This window comes from Anomalospiza imberbis, chromosome 16 (assembly GCF_031753505.1).
Source record: "Anomalospiza imberbis isolate Cuckoo-Finch-1a 21T00152 chromosome 16, ASM3175350v1, whole genome shotgun sequence".
Classification (NCBI taxonomy): domain Eukaryota; kingdom Metazoa; phylum Chordata; class Aves; order Passeriformes; family Viduidae; genus Anomalospiza; species Anomalospiza imberbis.
Genome location: NC_089696.1, coordinates 6,610,484 through 6,627,473, shown reverse-complemented (window position 1 = coordinate 6,627,473; position 16,990 = coordinate 6,610,484). Strand labels below are relative to the sequence as shown.

The 16,990-nt window shown below is 39.2% G+C and overlaps 1 protein-coding gene and 1 long non-coding RNA gene across 7 annotated transcripts in view; both read right to left on the bottom strand.

The window, feature by feature from the left end:
• The window catches only part of LOC137483577 (uncharacterized), a 66,202-nt gene extending 51,374 nt beyond the window's left edge, over positions 1-14,828 (bottom strand). For both annotated transcript variants that reach the window (XR_011004538.1, XR_011004539.1), the window contains exon 1: positions 1,840-14,828. This is a non-coding gene — a long non-coding RNA (uncharacterized lncRNA). The remainder of the gene's footprint in view (positions 1-1,839) is intronic.
• Positions 14,829-15,145: 317 nt separating this feature from the next.
• CLEC16A (C-type lectin domain containing 16A) overlaps positions 15,146-16,990 on the bottom strand; it is a 56,034-nt gene continuing 54,189 nt past the window's right edge. For 2 of the 5 annotated variants that reach the window (XM_068206752.1, XM_068206748.1), the window contains one exon: positions 15,146-15,662. In XM_068206752.1, the coding sequence (XP_068062853.1) occupies positions 15,322-15,662 (341 nt within the window). In that variant the 3' untranslated portion in view covers positions 15,146-15,321. Of the gene's footprint in view, positions 15,663-16,704; positions 16,744-16,990 lie in introns of all 5 variants that reach the window. The other 3 variants (XM_068206750.1, XM_068206749.1, XR_011004536.1) reach the window with 3 other exon arrangements.

Below are 16,990 nucleotides of genomic sequence, written 5' to 3'. Positions count from 1 at the left end.
ACCTATCTTCAGTGACTAGAAAACAAACTGAGAGAGTTGACTCAAAGTGTGTGTTGGGCATGCATAAATACCTGTTCCTCTCTTTTCTGGGCACGCTGATCATACAGGAGGATGCTTCCAACACTAATCTGCACATCCTGGCTGGCATATATCAATAGACACTGTCTTTTAAAATCCTGCTGTTCTGCTTCCTCCCTTGTTTGCCCTGAAGTCCACAGTTCCCTCACTCTGTCCTCTCCCTTTCCTGTATTACCGCTCCAGACCATTGTCAATTCACACCTACAAACCTGCAAAAAACCAAAGAGAAATGAAAGTTCCATTCTTCTCCATTCCATCCTCCCCCCTCGCACCAGATCACTCAGAGCTCTGTTTCCTGGAGCAGGCCTAAGGCCCCAAACCATCACAGTCCAGTGCAGCTGCTGTACCAGCAGTGTCCCACCCAGGCAGGCAGAACAGCCTCGGGCTGGGAAAGGGGCACAAGACAAGCAGGTCTGTACCTACGTGACAGCACCCACGTGCTCCAAGTACTTTTTGGTTTTAGGATTAAATCCTTTCTGTGAATCCATGTCAATGCATTAGCTAAACAGTGTGGAAGTGAGACACAGAAGACCAAGCAGCTAAAGTAAGATGGTGATCAGTGAGAAAAGCTGCAGAGGACAACTCAGGGATGTGAGAGATAGCAAATGGCTGTTTTCCAAAAAGCTTCAACAGTTGTTCTTCTGGCTTCAGACTTTACTTGGCTTCCTTGCTTTGCTGTTTCACTTTCCAAAAAAAACTTACTGCTGGTGGAAAGGGGGATGATACTGAACGAATATTAATATATCTGTCTGCTAGATTCCTCAGATATATATTATCTAAACCCTCTCAATAGCTAAAAATGCTCTTCTCTCAGCTTCTGGAGGTTACAATGAAGACACGTCTTTAATTCGACTTATCAACTGAGTGAATACTCATTCAGTCATCTGACGGCAGGCATTCGTAGGAAAATTTCCAGAAAAACAATCCCAAATAATAATTTTCCCTGTAATCAATCAATCTAGTTCCCAATTAAAATCACTCATTCCTTAAACTTTCTTCCATGAAGTCTTTGCTTCTACTGTGCCAAATTCAGGGAGTTAACCCTGTGAAGACAGGGTGAGGGGAAAACAAAGCAAGCCCCACTCCCTGTCCTGTCACCCAAACTTGTCAGAAGTCTGGGGAACTGTGTGAGGGATCCACAGGGGAACTTCAGGAAAAGCAATGGCACAGGTGTGCAAAACACTCTGGAAATTAGTCACTCCAGGGACAGCTTTGTAGACACTGAATTTTGCTGTTTGTGCCCTTACACCTTTCCACTTATTTACCTATTTATTTTACTTGCTATGTCACTCTTTTTTGGTAGTGCTGTCTTCTTAGAAGTATATTCAGTAGTTTATTCTATTTTGACAGAGAAGGGAAATAGAAGCTGCCACCACCTGAGTGATACAGACCTGGGCTTAACAAATACCTTTGTAGGGCTGTCTTTCTTTTAGATGGACTATCATTACCTCTGTTTATGATAGTTAGGCTTACTTCCGTAACATGTGTTAAATGGACATTTTGGTATCACCACATCAGGATTTAGTGTCATATAAAAGTTAGAGGAACTTATGCAAAAGCTGCAAGGCAGGGGAAATTAGACTACTTAATTGCATCAGACAAAGTTTGCATCAGCCTAACCCATACAGGTTAAAAGGCCTCTGTCAAGATGGTAGGGAATTCAAACATCACTTTAAAAAGAAATATATTTTTTAATACCTTTTCATAGGTGGTCTAAGAAAAACCCAAACTTTGAACTGAGCTAACTTTGAAAAGCCTCACCTATTTCAGTGGTAGGCATGCAAGAGCCCAGTCTGCAGACAGGCTTTTTACCACCTGTTGATTCCTGTGTTCAGGGTCCTCACCTGGTGCATTAGCAGGGAGCCAGAAGTGGGTGAATTAAATAACCAGCTGTCGAAGTTGAGCCAGATCTGAGTTCCAACTCAGGTAACACCTCAAACTGCTGTTCTGTACCATCTTTGTTGAAATCCCTGAAGGGACAGTGGTGGTTTCACTTTTTGTTCTGCCGGGCCTGTGGATGGGAAGAGCTCAGTTTCCATTTCTCAGAAATGGTCTCTTTACCCGTAGGTCTCCTGCAGTCTGACAAGGACTGAGGAATCCTCAAACATTTCCACAAACATTCCCAGGAACCATTGCCATTCCTGACACATAAGCACTGTGTCCAAAGGCCAGGAATACATAAATCAGACTTCCTCCTGCTCTGGTCCTCCTTCAAAACACAAAAATTATGGTATTTTAGTTCTGGACACAGTTTCACCGACTTAACCTAAATTTGTTGTTTAATTTGTTCTCACTAGTGGACCAAATATGACAAAAATACTCCTATCAACAGTTTAATATTAACTACTTCTACCTTCCCACCCCCCGCCCCCATCTAGCATATTTTATGTTTTTGTACTTTCAAATCCATCTCATTTTATCCAAACTGGTTGCAACACATGCAACCCAAAATAAATTGCATCAATATAAACAAGGACATAGAAATTTACAGGATAAAGGCAGGAGCAAATTCTTAGACCACTTTCTGCATTGAAAAATATATTTGAATGATACAGTCCTGAGAGCAAGCAATTTAAGCTTTTGCATGACTAACTTGACATTAAAATTCCATCTCTGGACCACAGATAGTGAAATAGTCACCCATAGGATGAGTTTGCAGGCATGGCTTGTTTCACCAATGGACTAAAAAGGATGATCAGATATTTTTTCCATTGAAAAAAAATGACTTGAGGTTTCTTAACTAATTTATTTTGGCAGGCCAAGGAGTCTGTAGTGGGTATTACCGTCTTGATGCTTTGAAGAACTCTGGTTTTTTCCTGTTCCCACAGAAAATCATTTGAAGGACAAAAAAAAAATCCTTTGCCTCTTGATATAACAAATGGCTATGGTCTAAACCAATAAGAGAGCTTAAAATTAGTGTTTCTAATGCGACCACTGAGACATTTCAGACTTAATTACATCTGAGGCAGACTTAACCACCCATTTCTCTCCAGTTTCACACAAACAGTAATTGCCCTGTAGCCACACTGCAACACTGGAGAATTAACCACATCCTAGAGGAGCTGGAACAGCAGAAGGGAAACCAAGGAGACTCCAGAGTGGCTGTGCAGGCAGAACAGGCTCCCAGATCAGTCTTGCAGGTCTCCATTCTGCAGTGAGAACCAGAACCAGGCCAGTGGTGTTCTGTACCAAACACCTGCACCAGGTAATGCTCCACTTCTTCTCTTGGCTTGCTACTTTAGCTCTTGTTGAATTAACATGGAGTCAGAGATACAAAGTGAATATTCCTGAGTCCATATGCATACATGTACTGATGCTCATCCTAATTAATCTACTTCTTAAAAAATCCCAGTATTTTTACTGGAAGCAGATGTGCAGATTTTCCCACAAGCGCCAAATGCTACACAACCCCTAGGCAAAAATATAAGTGCTATTCAAGTTAGTGCACTAATATAAACACAAATAAATGGTCTCTATTAATAAAACCGTTGAAATTAATGTTCCCACAAAAATCTTACATCTGGATGTTACACTGGAGGCCCAGCAACCAAACCATGGAAGCAGGAATGTGGTTCTGCAGTTCCAGTATGGCTGGACCACTCCAAATATGTTGCTCTATGGCAGGCAACAAATCCTCAGTGAAGGAAAAGAGACAGCAAAGTACTTCTTCACATACTTAGATCCTGTGAACACTTAGGTACTGTCATCAGTAGAGCTATAAACCAGATTTTCTGTCAGCCACAGAGCTTGGAAACCGCAGAACCAAAGCCTAAGAAGCAGCAGAAAAGTCCAGGAGTTCCCTGGCATGGTAGGTAGTACAATTCAGGATGCTTCTTCCTTGCTGCAATGTTGCTCAGCACTGTGGTAACTCTTGCACAGGGAGAGCTTTCCTCTCATTTTACAAACCAGGCACTGCATACTGTTCAGAGAGCAGAGCTCCCAACCACCCTCCCACTGCCACGTGTTCCAGACTGACTCTGGAAGCAGCAGGGAGAAACAAGCTGTCTGCTTTGCTCCAAGATTGCAAAATTCATTGAGGGCCCCCTTACTTGCACATCCAGATTATGGTTTGCTGTCTTGGCTCAACCAGGATGAATTATAGATTCCCACTTTATTCTCTTGCTTTGCTGCCTGTTTTAATATAAAGAATAGGATTTCTAACATTGCACACTGAGCTGAGAATCCATCCTCCCAAGCCTCCTGGAATGGAGGAGGAAAGCTAAGAAAACAAGGAGCAGGTGCTCCCATTTGCCTGTCAGGTTAGACTTCGTAGAGATCCTCTGGGTTCACCATACAGAAGTGTACTGGATCTACCACCTAAAAATAAAACATCTTGTAAGGAAGTGTTACTGTGCACAGATTTGGAATTGCTCCAAAATGAATGCTCCACACCATGGGCCAAACACTGGCTCACTCTGACAAAGGAGTGCACGAGTGAAGAGGTGCAAGCTTCCTTTTCCTGGCAGACTGAAGCTGGACACAGCTGCAGATCTAAACCCCAGTGCACAGGAGTGTCTTTACAAGGACCAGCTCATACTTGTCAAAGTATGCCACAGCTTTCTGCTTTCAGGTGGGATAGATTATGTTTTTAAGTTCTCTTTCTTACAATGAGAAAAAACAAGCCAAAACAAAACAGCAAAAAACATCACAATGGTAATAACTGCCGCAGAACTCAAGCCCGAGGCGCATCTCAAACACGGACAAAGTATTTGCACTGCAATGTCTGAAAATTGTCGATTTGCGGAACTTCATTTCTGAGAGTTGAGAAATACTGTGGTTTTCTTTCCTATTGTTTCCTTAATCTAGAAGCAATTCAGAAACATCACAGCTCCATGGGCAAAGCAGAATAACAAGAGCTAACCCTGACAAATCCCCAGTCAGCACTAAATCTGTCTGTCTGCAGCCTTTCCTCTGAAATAGCTCTTCAGAGGAAAAGTGCATCCTACTGAACTCTGAAAGACACCTTGTGTCTGTGCTTGCTTGGGCAGAAGAGAGAACTTCTTGCAAGATTTCTAGTCATTCTGGCTAAGGAAGGCTTGCATGGAAATTTGTTAATGCACTTTTGAATTAAATTCCCATTAAAATACCCATTAAAAAATCTGAAATATAATTTTTTTCATTCCCATTTTCTCTTACCAAAAAGCTTGAAATCAGAGTTTTTTCATTTTATGTCCCCAAAAATTTGTTGGTTTAGATAGTTCACATGTAACCAAACCATCCAAAACTGCTCTTTTATCAGTTCTTGTTAACAGCTGAGGCAATATTCCAGATGATTCTCATCCAGACTGGCTGAATAATCATCCTGGGTTTGTCCTATTTTCTTAAAACATCTATTTAGTCATCATATTATTCTGAGGACTAGCATTACATGGAAAAGTCTCCTCATACATACTAGTAAAAAGATCTTGTCTAGAAGATATATTTTAAAATCAGATATTACATATAATCTCTTTTGCCACTGGAAATTCAAACCAGTCATCAGTAAAGGCAGTTGCTTTGTGTTTGGTTCTGGAGTCATTCACAGACTCCATGTACATTCTGAGCCATCAGTCTGTGATATGCTTATCTCTAAGCGAGAAACAATGCCACTGCCTTGCACAAGTCACACACCTGCCCTAAACACAAGACACCCCTACACACTGTAAACTCATTGTAACAGCGTTTGACTCAATTCACATCTGGCTTTTTCTTGCATTTTCAGTGTGAGCAGGGACATCTGTGACATACCATGGTGGGGAATGAAGAGTTCCTGAATCAACTTCTGATTACCCAACTCAGAGTCAGTAAGTAATTAAAAAAGAATACATCCTTTAGTGTTTCACATTAACAAGGTTAGTCACAGGACTACTCAGAATTTCAGTTTCTGGAATGAATGGTACATTATCAACCAGGGAGCTGAGGAAATCCTACCAAGGGTACATTCTAGCACTAGGTTGTAGTGACCTCTGTGTTTGTTTTCTTGAAAATACTGAGAAATCAACAGACTAGTTCCCCTCAGATACATTCCCTTCATTCACTCAGGTAATGTTTAATGTACTCTTATACGAAATACTTAATGAGTGAGTCTTGGTTAGGTCTCATTGTTGTAGTGCCTTATAGGACCCACACTACTGGCCACTTCTGGTTCTTCATTTTGGGATATCTAAAAAAACTTCAGAAGGAATTATCTATTTCTTTCTGCACAGACTTTCTATTCCCATTCCAGTTGTTCTCAGCTAGTTCCTGATAAATCTTTTTCTAACAAACAGGCTCCACACGAAAAATTGTACCAAAACCAGGTATGGTCTTTGACAGATACTCTGTGCAAGAGACTGACCAACTGGGATTGTTGAATTATTCTGATGAACAGTTCTTTATTGTATTTGACCTTTGTTGGAGGTTCTTAGGCTCACAGATACCTTGTTTTCAGTGGTGTAACTGATAACTCAAGCAGTTAAGATTTCTTTATGACTACTAACACATAACACTTCCCTCTAACAGAGCAAAGGAGAAAAGGTGGTCATGTCCCAACTCAGAGATGGCAAAAGGGAATGTCTACTCACCTACACCAACCCCTCCACATTATTTCAGATAAGACTGCCACTGAGGCAGACGAAAAGTGTTCCTTTTTAGTGACTTGGCATTTTACTGTCATGTCTTAAATGATGCCATTCTTGCAATTTTTTTTCCAAATAATTGTGCTACTAATACCTGAGACTTTTACAGAGGTGGTCTGTACATCATACTGCTATGGTTAAATTGAAGGCAAACTCTTCACTTTCTTGCTTTTCTTAGCAATTCCTTTCTCTTTCCTAAGTCTCACGTTTCTCTTAGCCTACATATAAATAGATGCTTAAAACAGTTTCAACATTCTAAGACTGATTCACACATTCAATTTGTTTTCTAAGAGGATTAATAATTTCCTTACTATCATTGCTATGAAGCAGAAAAGATTGAAAAGGTTTTAAATATACTGATTTTTCCCCCTTCCTTTTCCCCCCCTAAATTTAAAAGGAACTAGGCTTTTTTTCAGACAAACCCATTCCTGTGAACTAATCATTTTAGACAGCAGTGAAACATTGCAAATTATGATCAAATAATCAAATCTTAAATCAAACATTCCTAGAAGCTAGGAGAAAAACTTAAGAGTTTTGAAGTTGTTCAGATGACACAGAGATATGGTGCAAAAAAAACCCCAAAATTATTTGCTTTGAAAATTACAGGTATTCAGCAGGAACTATGTTAACTGGAACAAGCAGTAAGACTGGAATGATGCTTTTAATGACATCTCTTTATGACAGGGTGATATAAAGATTAATGCTTAACATCAACAGCAAAGCACTTTACAAACATGAACCAGGCTTCCCAAGTGCACCACTAATCTGTTTAAAAAGGGTGAACTTGGGAACAGGAAGGACCTGTCCAACATCCTGTTAAGCTGAAGCCCAGGTGAAGCCTGCTGATAGCAGCATAACACACACTGTGCAGTGTGAGCTGATCTAAACACAGTGAGAGAAAAGGCACCTCTGATTTCCCGTAACAGGTCTGGTTTTCTTTGCAGATTCAGACAAAACAGAGGAAGCTTAGCTCCAAGACTGTCATTCAAAGAGATCTGTGGTTTGACAAAACTTGACAAGTGTCCCTGCTTCACAAAACATCTCATTTGAAGATCTGTTCAGAAACTTTTAAAGAGGCTTGCAAGACCTGTTTTCACCAAAATTTTGTGTGCTGAGCGAGCCTATCTCCCTCCAAAGCACTTCGGCAGCTACGTAAGAATGACAAGTTATCTAACAGACAGTGGTTACCAACAACACTTTTGCAGGAAAGCCTTGAAGCTGATAAACTGTGATAAGCAAATTCAAGTGAACTGCATGGTGGATAAGTAGCAAAGCTGCTCACATCTTGTTCCCAAGAACTCTGGATTTAGCTACGCCCTCTCTCACATCAGCAACTGGGTTTGCATAGGATAATATGGTGGTGGAGAAAGAATAAGACTTAAACACAGGTGTGGCTATGGACAGTTGTATCTGATATTCTTACAGGTGATGAGCTTTTTGTAATATCAGTTAAGTAACTGATACCTGAACAGAGGTCAGGATTTCATATGAAGTACTATAAAATCATGTTTCTTCTCTCTTGCCCCTCAAATTAGCTATTAGAAAGAGCAAGACTACTTTTCTCCTTTGCAGACCCTATCTCTCTCTGCAGACTAGAAATTATTTTTCCTAAGACATTATGGTTACCTGCCTCTCTCCTCCTTCAGAAACTCCTTTTTCTATCTCTGGTAGCTCTGGCTGCTGAGGCACAGACAGCTCTGAGCACCTCTGTAGTGGTGACCCAGTCTGGCTCTTCCTCTCAATGCACTGGTTCATCAACAATGCAGTTTCAAGCAGCTGCTTAAATCTGCTTCAAATAAATGACCCCTAAATGAGGACAAATTTACACAAAGATATCTTCTTTCAATTAATCACAAGACAAAATTTGTTTCTGTAGTAAAATAACAGCTTGTTTTCCCATCCGGTGTCACAATGTTTATTCCATACTAAAGCTGAGAAAAATGTTGTGGAACTAAGAAACAGAGCCCAAGAATTCATCTGTCCTTATCAGTCATCCAAACAGACCAAAAAAAAAATTAAACTGCGGCCTGTGTGAAATATAAACCTTTATTTGGGGACAAGACAGTGAGAATGGAATGCTGAGATCAGTATTTTCCACTCAACAAGCACAACATTTCTCAGCTTTGTAGAGCTGAGTGTCTGAGGACAGGCAACTTTCAACTTCAGAAAATCTCAAGTCTGAATAATAAGGCACTTAATAATCAAAAACTTCACCTCATAAAATCCATTAGAGAACTGGCATCAAAAATCAGTAATAATTTTAAGACCTAGACATATTTGCAGATAAGCTGATGTTAAAATCCTTTAGCTAAAAGCAGACACACAACTGAGCACCATCCAACCAGAATGACTTACTCCCCCATCAGCTTAACTGTGTGTGAACATTCGTCTGAAACCTTCCTTCCAGTTTTGCCACTGGAAATTTGCAATTCCAGGTGCTGCAACTCCCTCTACTTATTTGAGAGATTAAACGTATGAGTTTAAAATTCAATTGAATTTTCAGGGAACACACTCATAAACAGCCATCTCTCATTCCCAGTTGTATGCAGCACATATTCAAGATCACCTGAAAGAACCAAATCAGCTTTTGTCTTCACACAAGCTCTAACATAGCAGAATAGAAATGCAGTTTCTTCTGCTGCACCCATGAACTCCTTCCTTGACATGGAAACAAAGGTTAAGTGTCAAAGAACAAAAAGATCATCTCCAAATGCTGTATCTTTACTTAGACAAGAGTTACTTTGACAAAGACATATGTATTGACAGAGTGTCACTTATTTTTATAACTATGCTGAAATTATCTTGCTGATAAAGACGTGGATTTACCCATGACAGGACTGTTCAAATTGCTACACTTAGATGTTTCTGAGGACGTAGGAGTGGATTAATGCAGCAGTGCATTTCTGTCCAGGTCATTTTCAACCCATCAGCATGAGAAGAGGTTTGGAGGCTGTGCTTTCGTTCCCTCTCTGATCATAAACTCAGATCAAGAGGCTCAATCTGACTCAGTGTCAGAGTCTAGAAAGGCTTGGGACAAGAGACACAGGAAAAACTACAAGACAAAAGGCTGCAAAGTTCTGAAGCATCAGGATACAGAAGCAAAAATTGGTTTCAAATGTGCAGGAAGGGACCTTCCTGGCCACAAATTGGCATCCTTAAATCAGTATTACTAGCAGAATTTAGGAAATTTGGCTGCCAGGAGCAGATTTAAGCTCATTTTCCACAATACACGAGGATTTAATATTTGCATCTTAGAGTAAATCACAGTGTTGTCTCCTGTCTCTGATATCTAGCTTGCTTATTTGATGGTAAAATGTAATTGAATTTCTTCCTAAGAAAGCTTCTGGAGCAATGACTATTTGAGAAATAACATTTCCCAAGGAATGTATATTGACTGTGATGAATTCCTATAGATGTAGAGGCTAATTAACACGAATCTAACTAATAACTTGGTTGGATTTAATCCATATACTGAACTGGCAACATGCACCAGACAAAAAGGCAGAGGGTGAAAGCATATATTTGGGGAAGAAATCACACATGACAGGCACTTTCAAAGTGGTTCACAGATATTTTAGATGTTGCCCAGCCCTTAACCCTTGGTCTCATCTACTTTCCATCACCCTTCCAGGCCTGTTTCTGCTCCCTCTCTTGCTATGTCTTTTTCCTGCATACATAGTGCAAATTACCCTGACTTAAAGATGAAAATGCCTAACAGTCACATATGCACAATATTCTTCTAAATAAAAGCAAGGTTCTGCAAATTTTGCCTTTCATTGCTTTTGGATGGCCTTATGCATCAGATGCATGCAGCAGCACATGAAAGGGAAGGAAGTTTTCTTAGTAACACCATTTTTATTGCCAAGTTCCATTTACAAAGTAAGGTCTATTCCTTGTTCTTGTCCAGGTTTTCAATAGCCAGGACAAATTCTCAATGCCAGCAAATACAGACTCAGAAGTCTGGATTTCAGAAACATACACCAATATTTTCTAATTCCACTCCCTTCCCAGACGCTTAGTTACATTGTTCTTTAAATTAACATAAGATATCACATTAACTCCAAATGTCTAACATAACTTACATTAAATAATTAATACTTATTGCCTGCAGAAAGACATTTCAGAATTCAATTCACACCATATTTGGGCTTTTTTCCATGTAAATATAAGTGCATGTTCAGGACTTTTTTTCTCAAATGAACTACATTTCAGACAACTTTACTGAAATATATTTCATAGGAATACAGTCCATGTTCATTAAATGCTTTTGTAGTGCTTAAATCCCAGGTACATTTATTCTTCTAAAAAATACATTTCTACCTCTTTGCACTGAAAACAATCAAACTTACAAAGCAGCTAAAAGTGAAGGAAAAAGTTTGCAACAAAAATATTAACACAGCTATTCACAAGTGCAGATGCCTAAAATGATCTTCTAAAGTTCATAATGCTTCCAGAGGGTTTCCTGAAGTTGTGACAATGTATAGTTAGTGCTGTCCCTGGGCAAAACAAAGCTCCTAGACATTGTAATAGTCTATAAATTTGCACACTTGAATCTATTCTCAATCTTAAAAAAAATTATCTTCATGTTCATTGTAAAAACTTTTGCCACAGTTAGTCCTTAAATACAAACACTAACCCTCAGATCTTCTCATACATACTATCAGATTGCAATTACTATGTGTCTTAAACTCACTTTAGTATGAGTATCCATAACCAAAAGTAATGGGAAACAAGATAAAAAAAAATGTCATGAACTTTCAGATTATGATTTAAAAGAAACCTGTGAATTACTCTGGACCTTAACTTTTGTTATCAGTCATTACCTGCTTAAGCCATTTTTAGTTACTTTTAAAATAAATGCACTCCACACATTTATTTATTCTAACAAGACAGTCCCAACAATGACAAGTTTTTCCTTTTCATATTAAGAACCAATCAATTCAAGTTAGCAAAACAATAAACCAGATACCACCACAGTGCACATTTATTAGACAACCAAAATTTAGCTTTACATTTATAATACATTAACAAACACAAAATATATCTTTTATAACACCTTGCAAAAGAAATCAAATCTGAGCAACGTGCAAATCTAAAAATGCTGGGAGATCAAAATAGGGAAAATTCTGTACAAATGCAATATAAAAATATGTTTCCATATGAAAGAACCCTCTGTTTGAGACTCAGTCAAGAACTGCATCTCCTATGTCTTTGTTGCTGCTCAAGTAACTAGCAGCAGAAAAACCCCCAAGAACTATTCCCCTCCCAACCCCTAAAAACATCCCACCCTAGCAAGCCCTGCTTGGATCACCCTCTGCTTTTCAGAATCCAATAGGAGATGGGAAGAGTTATTCTATTTGTTTCTAATTCATGCTGCAAATGTTGGGAAAGGTCAAGAGAAACACAGCAGGCAAGCACAGGAGAACTTCCCCAAAGATTGCTAGATAATAGAAGAGTGAATGATATCTTAGGGTAGGGCAGTGGTGGTGAACCAGGGACACACCAAAAAACTCTTTCAAGAATAAAGACAGTAGCAGTTAGAAGAGAATTTTCAACATATATTTAGATGGCTACATTAGGCTGTCTGAAAGAAGAAGACTAATTACCTTGGAGGCAAAAGGCCTTAATCTCCCGGCCCCCAGCTGATGTCTTTGCAGATCTCTGATTCAGCTACAGGACTAAACCATTTATTTTCCCAGAGAGCAGCTGCTTGCCTGGGCAATGCTCTTCTAAAAGCAAGTTTAGCTTCAGCTGGTTAGTGGAGACAAGAGCAGAATGCTTAGTTTGGTGGGGATTTTCTGACTGCTGCTTCCTGGGGGTCAGTGCCACTGCTCCCGAGGCTATTCTGGAGCTCCTGCAGGGAAGTGACCGAGTGACAGCACTATCCCAGAGTGACAGCACCACGTCAGTGAAGTGTCTTCTCTTAGCAAGTGGCTTCATCCTTACTCACAGTTTGACCTGCTTGTCTGATAGCTTACCTAGGTCTTCAAGCATAAAGTTTATTTTACTGCTAGTGAAATGACACAGTTCCAGGGCAATTAAAGAATTCCTGGATTGCTTGAAGTAATCACCCCAGGACACTTGCAGTAAGTGTGGAAATTACAGTCACTCACATCTTACCGCTTAATTAGGAAATGGCTGGAGCTGAGTGGGAGCGGGTTTAGGCTGGATCTCATAAACAGGTTATAGCCCAGAGGGGACACAGGCAAATTAACAGCAGACCTATTCTTTTATTTTCCTAATAACAGTATCTAAGTCATTTCCTGTGAAGCTCTCACTAGACAAGTGATCATGAAATTTAAGAGCCACACAAAGGTAATGAAAAGCACAAAGTCCCCTTTCTTTCCCTCTGCCCCACTTCTTGTGCAGTACAGCTCAGGGGTGAGATTATTCATATGCATATGCATTGAAGAGACTCCTTGTGCATGGGTCTAATCTTGCTAGAACTGAATCTGAAATGTGATAAATTAAGATCAAGGTTTTCCAGTCTAAAATGAATTCTATTTAAGGAAACTCAGCCTGCACAGTGGTATTTTGTGTAATCTAGGTCAAGAATTTAAGGTTAATAACCAACATAAAATGCTTTCTAATTAAGTGAGGCATTTTTATAATGGTCTTCAGAATATTACTGAGACTACAGTGTAATGCTGCACCATTTTAGAGAAAGTCTAGACTGCAATCAGTTCAGCTAATAAAAATTAATGTGGTCCTTGTGCCCAGATTGCTACTGATGTGTCTAGGCTTGTGCAGTGACTGCAACAGTGACTGCATGAGTACCAATTCATCTTAAGCATGAGACCAAAAAACCCAAAAAGCAGGCTGTTATTCTAGTAATGCCAGATTTTTACACAAAATCCACTGCAGTGCGGAGGACACCTAACACTGAGTTCATTTAGAGTTTGGGTTGCTCTGGAATGGTCAGAGTATCAGTTAATTCAATTTGAGAGAAAGCAGAAGTCACAGAAAATTAGAAATTAAAACTACATGAAAAAGTTAATAGGGGAAAAAATACTGGCATTCAGTAGCAGACACCTTATATACCCAGTTGGCAAAGATTCAATTATGTGAAGGAGAAGAGAGAAAAAGTGAGAAAAGTGGTACCTGTGAATTAGTCAATCTCATATATATATATATATGCACACATGTATGTATACATATACATTTATCACTGAAAAATCACAGTATTCCCTATGACAGCCAGGAAGTGGTACAATAAGCAACTGGGAAGTGGGTAAAAACTTTGCAGATTCACCCATTTGGTGAGAACTCAATGCCAGTAGAGACAGAATGGGGAAACAGATTGCAGTGCTGACTGAAATCAATACCAAGTAAACAGCAGTCCTCCTTTGAGACATTGACAACTCAGTGTTAAGAACAGACCAGCAGTGACAAGCTACTCATTTTACTATTAATTTAAATTAACTTACTTGGAAATTGATGAAAAATCTTAAATTCCTTTCATGTTAAATTATGTATCAAATCAGCAAAGAACATTCCAAACGTTAATAAACATCTTTCCCTTTTCTGTCAACTGGGTGTCAGGATCTAGGAAGTAATGTTAACTCAGAGTCACTTTTATGTAGCAATTTTGTTTAACTAGGATACTATCCCAGAGAGGAAAAAAAACCAAACCACAATACCTTTTGAGATCAGACTTGCAAAGGAATTACCAGTTAGATATGGTGACCTTCTTCCTACATGACTATGAAAAATTTGAAAAACCTCTTTAGAGTGAGACTGCTTCTGTCTGCTTCTTGAAGTTGTCTTTCAGTTGCAGGGATATCACCATTCCTCAGATGTGTAGCAATTTGACTGTCAGAAGTGAACAAACAAGCTATAGCAATCTTTTAAAATATTTTACATTCCTCTCTAGGCTGCTAAGCAAGGACTAAAGTAGTCTCAAGAACCCCTTATGTTAATTTGAACAAGCATTGTGTTTTAGATTTCAATCAAACCTTGAAATAAATATTACATAAGGAAAACATAATATTTAAGTCTGAAGCCCTACAAAGACAATACTGAATGTGGCCAAGCCCGCTGGTATTGTGCAGACCTCCAAAAGATGAACAAGATCAGGATAAAAAAAAAAACAAACCAAAACAAAAAAAAAAAAACCCAACCAAAACAAACAAACAAAAAAACCCAAAAAAAGCAAAAAACAACCCCAAAACCCCAAACCAAACACCAAACTGAAAAAATACACCCTGACTCAAATGAAAGTTTTACCTCTGTTCTATAATATATCATTTTTTCTGGTCATTGGCATGTCTCCCATTTCAGAGACATAATAATGCAGTACCATGAATCTGGGTATCCAAAAGTCTCTTCACTTTGTCATAATACTGTAGACCTTTTACAATTAATTAGTTCCTATTAGAAAGACAGTAGGTCCTCTTCTTGTTCTTGTCTAACAGAAACTGGTAGGAAAGAACCAATCCAGATTCAAAAGTTTAGGTTTTTCTTTCTTCTCCAGTCCAGATATGCTGAATATCCAATGTTGGCTCTCAAAACTGTTGACATTCTCTGTCACCACTTGGTCCCTTCGTGTGGACCCAAGGCCTCCCAGGCCTCCAGAAGTATCTGCACTCCCAGAGAAAAAACAAATCACAATTTGGTTGCACTTCCTTCACTGTTTATTACAGTGGCTTTAGTCAGAACCTTCTTCCTCTACCTCTTTCACCTTGTCAACTTCAGCTTCAGACTGCAAAGAGGCCTGAGGGATGCAGCTGAATGTTCGAATGCTGTGTGGATCAACTGGTGGCACCAGTGTGAGCGACTCCACGCTCAGCGTGTCCGTGTTGTCATCTGTGATTAAGGATATCGTGGGCTGCTGTGCAGGAATCAGGCTGGGGGACAGGTTGGTTGTTTCCGTGTCACTGGTTTTTACAGCATTTTTGCTGGACTTTGAAACAGCTGAAAGAGTTTCATCAGTCAACATTGTCTGACCAGAACTGGCCGTCAGAGGCTGCTCTGGAGCTGAAGCATCATCTGAGAAAAGAAAACACCAAGAACTATCAATATTCAAGTCAGTATGCACATTAAGCCTAACAATACACCATTATTCATGAGTGTTCAAGAATAACTGGGTAGAAAACACAGTTCTGTGAAGCACTATGCTTACACATCCACATTTTAGTAATTAGACATAAACCAAAATACTATAAAGGCATAACCTAAAATGCCAGCAGGATTATATTCAAATTAGGAACCAGGCAATTATGTACATTTAGTATTAGAATATGTATCAATATTAGACTATTCTTAGAGTGAGGAAGTTGAGGGAAAGAAAACTTCTCCAGTATTTAGTATGAACTAAAATGAGCCACTACCCCTTATCAGGAAGATCTTTAGAAATAAAAGAAAAAAACTGAAGAACCATTCAACAGCCAGCTTTCCCAAAAGGTGGCCTGTTTCTTACAAAAATTTGGATGTCATTATCTCAATTCATCCTCCAGATTCACATTTAAGCGACAGCTCAACCACGGAAAGCAGAATTATGGCAGAAGAGGAAGGAGGATCATGTCCTTACTGCAACTGAAAGGTGCTGCAAGAGGCCTGCTTTACACAGCCTTGTGAGACATGGGGGTTTTGTCCTCCCCATGGAGCATCCAACACTCAAAATTGAGAATAAGCATAAATGCTACAGAAAACTGATATGCCGTCGCACCTCCTACTTTATGAAAAAACCCTTCAACATTAATAGCTATTTGTGCTTTCCTTCCCCCTAAAAATCTTAGTGAACTGTCAAGCAAGCTGTCCATTTGGCTCAGGATGGAGAGGGAATGGATGGGATGAGGTGACACAGCCTTAGATGATCAGGTATGCCCAGAAAAGTTGGGTTTTTTTCTTTTCAGACTACAATAATAGATGCCATTAAAGTAACAGGTATCCAGCTTCAAGACAGACCAGTTTTAAAGCTTTTGTAAGAAACAGCATGTGTTCAAGTGTACAGGAATCTGCAGAAAAGCCTACAAGGCAATGTAGTGAATAGAGAAACTAAGAATTAAGTTATGTTTTAATACACAGTGACCTTAAAAATATTTCCGTTTCAATATGATTCCAATTAGTCCTGGAAAAGAACAGAAAGCATGAACATAAGACAAAGGGGAAAAAAAAGGAAAAAAAGGAAAAGCAAAGAGGAGAATGGAATGGGTATCAGTAAAGTATCAGTGGATAACACTAAAATTACTGGTTTTTTTTACCTTTCTGGTAAGATAACCCAAACAATGTTGTATTGTCACTCCAGAAACCACTCACATGTACTTTCTGCTGAATTGGTGCTAAGGCTTCTTGCTTTGATAAAAATAAGATTCATA